The sequence below is a fragment of the Periplaneta americana genome, chromosome 15 (genome assembly GCF_040183065.1).
Source record: "Periplaneta americana isolate PAMFEO1 chromosome 15, P.americana_PAMFEO1_priV1, whole genome shotgun sequence".
Lineage (NCBI taxonomy): Eukaryota > Metazoa > Arthropoda > Insecta > Blattodea > Blattidae > Periplaneta > Periplaneta americana.
In genome coordinates, this window is record NC_091131.1 from 16,016,663 (window position 1) to 16,022,662 (window position 6,000).

Sequence of the window (6,000 nt, forward strand, 5' to 3'; positions counted from 1 at the left end):
TGCAGCTGAATGGATGGAAGGATGGAAGAATGGATGGACGGACGGACGGATAGGCAAGCAGACAGATAGATAGGTAGGCAGAAACGTAGATAGATAGGCAGGTAGATAGGTAGACAGGTAGATAGAACCTTTATATTTATTATTTGGATTATTTATTGCAGTTTCAATAAAGAATTGAATTGAGTTGTTTATATAGATATGTTTCACTGTGTTTTTCCTTCATATCTTACATTTATTTTATTTTTATAATTTTTGTCAAATTTGGTATGAAGTTAGATTAGTTGTAATTGTGATAATTAATGATAACGGAGAAATAATAACAATTATTGTTGTTTTACTGTTTTATTATTTTTGTTTTCTTTGAAGATTCAAATTGTGCATAGTTATAGCACGAATGACCGTACGGGGTCGTGCGAAGGATCTTGTGTACGTGAGTTTATATAATTTATTGTGTATCAATAAATGCAATTCATTCACTCATTCATTCATCATTCTGTTATCTATAGTTGCGTTTACCGTTACACTATAGATGATCGGATAGTAAAGAAGACTACATCATGTAAGGCAGACATATTTCAAATGATGTGACGTCTGGGCGTAGACTCTGAGGTTTGTGTGATATATACCTATCGTACGCGCTGAAACTAATGAGGAACCATTTACTATACGTTGGATCTGTTTCGGAAACTGAGAAAGTGTTAGGCCAGCAATATCAGAAGATTTAAAACATAAGGGCGGGGTTAACAGTGGCAGTTAAATCGAAGTCTTAAAGTAAATAATTATGAAAAAAGTGAATTGATTGAAATGTTAGCCTGCCATCTTTTGTATCTATTTTAGAAGAAGTATCTTTGTGTAGGCCTAAACTGCAAACAAACTCTTCTATAGTGAAGAAAAAAAAAACTGTGAAAGCAAGAAATCTGTTTGGTTACAGTGTGTTTCACGGATAAATATTCGTCCTTCTGTTGATTGGCTTCGTGTGGTTTACAAATTTGAAAAGTGTTTTGAGGAGTAGCATGGGGCTACATTACACATGTTCAAAAAGTAGCACAAACATTTGCTAATACACTGAACGAAAAGATCTCTTTAGATCCATTCGTTATTGAAAGATGCTCCACAACTCGTTCATCATGAAAGCTCTCAACAAACGCCGACAAGGGCAGAAAAGTAAATCGTCTACAACTAGCCGTAAAACAGTGAAGAAATTTAAAAAAATCGCCAGCTATGTAGAGCACAATAACATAATATTCTTCTTAGAGTGTTATTCTGTATTATTTTTATATCCTCTTTGTAAAGAAATAAGTGTTTTAAGAATGTCTAAACTGCCCACAATAACAGAAAAATTGTTTGGGATCACAATGATCTTTTTATGAGTGCCATAAATATCTTCGGTGCATTGTTTCCGTAGTACGAGGCATGTTAAGACTCCCAGCCTTGACGGCAGATGACGTCAACAGTAGTGTGGGGTGTTTCTGTTGGCCAGTACCTCCTATACTATTTTCCTTGCCTCATACCACAACGTCACGGCGCGGGAATAATATTACTGGTTTAGTCTTTAAAACGAGGCATGCTACATTTTGAAGACAAAATTGGAAGGGAAATTAAACATTAACTATTAACCTTTGTATAGATATTGTTTGTAGTCATGAGCCAGAGGGCTAGAAGGAAATAAACGTTCCTGTCATCGAAAGTAGTCTTCAGTAGTCACAACAAATTACCTCGCTACATCAAGTTTCTTCAACCCTAGTATAAGACGATATAGGCCTACAAGTATAATTTGTAATCTTTGCAGTCTAAACTCCAAGTGCAAAGTAATCGACATGAAGTAGTTTTTATGATATGAATTATTTCAATGACCAAATATCTTTGTCTATTGATCAAGCTAAAGATTATTGCGTCATGTTTTTAAAGCTAGAGGTAAAGAATTGAGAAACTCGCCAGAGAGAGAGAGAGAGAGAAAAAGGTGGAGAACATTTCGATGTCAGCAGTGGCGAAGCTAAGGGGTAAAAAAAATCTGCTTACCTTATGGGCTATTCCATCTCAAATCTACCGAAATATAGAGAAAATTGACCTTGCAACTTTTAAATACAATGAAACTTTTCCCGTCCATAGACAACTGTGATACAATGCTTTGTGCAAAGTTTGAGGCATCAGAACTTCATAGTGTTTAAATTAAAAATATTTAAATTTATCGTATTTTCATAAAATTAGCAACTTTAAACTGTTGTGGCTCCGAAACTCTTTCACCCAATGATCAAAATCATGGTTTATTTTGATCCTGAGAAATTAGAGTTCATATTGTCATATAAATAGATCTTCTTACTTTTTATGGAAATGGAGAAATTTAGATATTTCCTCATTAAGACGGCTTTGCCACCGAAAAAATATTTTACAAATATATAGTTAGATTCCGCATTGAAAGTACAAATAAACACATATTGTTTACTGATGGTATGTTGATAAGAAAGTATTGAAAATATCAAATAAAGAAAATAAATAGTACGCGCTTGAACTAACCAGCTGACTGTGAGACGGGAGCTAGCCGAGACAAGCAAGGCCAGGAGACATAAACACGTGATGTTTCGTTTAGTAGCTCATAGCTGGGCTAGCTTTATCACAAGTTTTCATAAACACATGAGTAAAATGACGCCCAGCGCTCTCTTGTCTTCAGCTCTCGGTCAGTGCGTGCGTACTGCGCCGTTCAAATCTATTTAATACCCTTGAAACTTATTGCCATACCACTAAGAAAACAATGCCGAATCCCTCTTAATAATGCAAGGTTTTTCTCAATATTTTTTTTTTTTACATTTTTACAAATTGGCAAAAAGCCAAAAAGTAAGTAAAATCAGATTATCTGTCTGTCTGTGTACAATAAAAATAAGGATTACTTCTTAACATAACCTACCAAATGTCAGCTTCAAAATGAGCTCCCGTTCAATGTTCTGCAGTAAATGGTTCCAGAGCTCTGAGCGCTGAAAGAGGCTTGTTTTTATAAAATACCCTAAATTTGTCGCTCAATAATACGAAAACCATTTGCACCTTATATAAATAGGGAAAAAATTAGAGTATAAAAAATGCGAGGTTTTTTACTGATCGATTTCATATGGAATAGCCCTTATATATTTTTTATAGAACAGATGTTTCTCGATCAAAATTTTTTTGTGACACAGACGTCATAAGAAGATGATGACCACTCATTTTCATCTCCAAACAGAATACAGGTATAACGATCTAACTTATTTGTCTCAGAGCCAAGAATATTTCTTACACCAAGAAAATTGGGCAATACGAGTCCTGACGTTCCCACGGCACGAGGGCTCGCCAAGCTACACGTCGTGGGAACAAGCCTTTAAACCAGCTATGGGGACTATAAGCAAAGTAGGGAGGGAACGTTTCCTACTCACCCCACATTCGTTTGATTGGCAGGCGAGGGGAACGCAGCTGTTTCGCTAAGTCAAGTGCAGTGGAGGGTTCGACACACCTTGCGCGTCAGTAATTTCTCCGCGGTTATCTCTTGTTTCAAAATAATTACAGTCTCTTGTTTATATGAAGTACATGTGTCATACAATAATTATTACAACCACCTACTGTCATTAGGCAAATTATATATTCTTCAATTGTATAACCATTCCTTTACATGTGCACGAAAAATTCTTGAACTGTCTTTTGGTCGACATAATAAATTGTTTCTTTTTAAAAACAATACAGAAAAAAAAACAAAGCTCCATTGTCATTTAACTGTACAATATATTAAAAAATGTAATGATCAATATAATACATTGTTTTTAACCAATAAAAAAGTAACTAAGCTCCATTGTCATTTAACTTGAAAACATATTAAACACAATATAATGATCAACATAATCAATTGTTTCTTTGAACTGTCTTTTGGTCGACATAATAAATTGTTTCTTTTTAAAAACAATACAGAAAAAAACAAAGCTCCATTGTCATTTAACTGTACAATATATTAAAAAATGTAATGATCAATATAATACATTGTTTTTTAACCAATAAAAAGTAACTAAGCTCCATTGTCATTTAACTTGAAAACATATTAAACACAATATAATGATCAACATAATCAATTGTTTCTTTGAACTGTCTTTTGGTCGACATAATAAATTGTTTCTTTTTAAAAACAATACAGAAAAAAACAAAGCTCCATTGTCATTTAACTGTACAATATATTAAAAAATGTAATGATCAATATAATACATTGTTTTTTAACCAATAAAAAGTAACTAAGCTCCATTGTCATTTAACTTGAAAACATATTAAACACAATATAATGATCAACATAATCAATTGTTTCTTTGTAAAAACACTAAAAGTAACTGAACTCCATTGTCATTTAACTTTAAAACATATTAAACAAAATATATGAGATATGAATGAAACGAAATACTACTGTAGCCCTATACTGCTAATTTTCATTTTCTTTGTGGCTCTTGGAGATTTTTGTTATTAAATAAACGGATATATTTGGCTCTAAAGTAGAACAACTCAAGATATGAAGTAGAACAACTCAACAGTAATACTGAAACTAAAATGCATGTCTGTGATCCTAGACATTTTTTGTCATATTCATTTTGGGGGGGGGGGGAAACTGCTCATAACAGTAAGTTGAGCCAAACATAGATACAATACGCTTTGCAAATGTGCGCAGATTAGGGAATTGCTCTCCTTTGGTAGGTATTTAAAAGGATCTAATCCATTTTTTCCTAAACACTTTACTGGCGTGCTCGTTTGCATCTCTGTATGGCTCTGCTGCTTGGGTAACATCAAATACAAATGGATTATTGAAGAGACACATCTCCTTGTCCATTGAAGTTACTTCTGAAAATCTTTCTTTGAAAGAGGACGCATGAAGTAGGCCTAATATGCACTCAGAGTTATAAATAAGCAAGTTAAGTTCCAGATACTTAATAAAATAATAAGTAACTAAACCCCGAAAATACCATAAACATATATTGTTTTGTATATTTTCACAAATATTACGAAAATAGCTTTTAAAATTGTAAATAAATACTTGTACGATCATCGAAGTCCGCTTTATGCTTCCGATCAAAGTGGCGTTTAATATTGAAGCGTTTTATATGCGCAATTTTAAACCCGCATATTAAGCAACAGACTTTTTCTTTTTGTAACAAAAAATTATTTCTGCCATTCTTACTGAACCTGACGTCCCGAGATCGAAGCCATACCCACCACTGAATGAAGCGTGTTTTTACGAAGCACAGGCGGAGGAGATGGTCGGTGGAGTGAGGCAAGGAGGCTTTGAGTGAAGTGGCCCTTCGGAGCCATTTTTCCCCATGGTTGCTTTAAACAGATTATTGATTCCGGAACAAAAATTGCAATGCATTAATACTGCGATGAACTTATTCACCCCGCTTTCAAAGAATACGTACCGTAGAGTGCAGACGCTAGCAGCGTGATAGCGACGGTGAGGAAGTAGCTTCGCAGCGGCGCCATGTTTTGAAGAGCGTAGGGCTAGGTGTGTGGGCCTTATATATCGAGTAAAACAATGACGTACTGTTAGAAGAGATATTCAGAAATGTTTATTGAAACTTTAGCTTGGTCTCGAGTGCGCTTTCCTAATTATGCCCTAACGTCTTGTCATCTCTTATTTTCGCTGATAAAACGCAAGAAAACAATGGAGTTGGACACCTACTGTAAGAATAGATAAGGCTACAGTACTTGATACACGTTTTTTTCTAATCTCTCTGCGAGATATCTTCGGTCCTTTGATCTCTCGCAGCCCAGTGCAGACGACTTCAACGGTGGATGACAGGTATCAAGTACGACACGTCTCCTGAGGTTTATGGGGATGGAGTGTGGCCATGAGATTTTTTTTCTGGATACTTCTGTAGTTCCAATCTTTTTTTTAAGTAGGTTAATTTACGACGCTTGATCAACATCTTAGGTTATTTAGCGTCTGAATGAGATGAAGGTGATAATGTCAATGAAATGAGTCCGGGGTCCAGCACTGGAAGTTATCCA

General features: G+C 34.9%; 1 protein-coding gene across 1 annotated transcript in view; it reads right to left on the reverse strand.

Annotated features, from left to right (window-relative positions):
- Positions 1-5,563, reverse strand: part of LOC138714677 (uncharacterized) — a 51,264-nt gene extending 45,701 nt beyond the window's left edge. Inside the window, exon 1 of the mRNA XM_069846740.1 lies at positions 5,409-5,563. Coding sequence (XP_069702841.1) covers positions 5,409-5,472 — 64 coding nt within the window. The 5' untranslated portion in view covers positions 5,473-5,563. The remainder of the gene's footprint in view (positions 1-5,408) is intronic.
- Between the last annotated feature and the right edge of the window lie 437 nt (positions 5,564-6,000).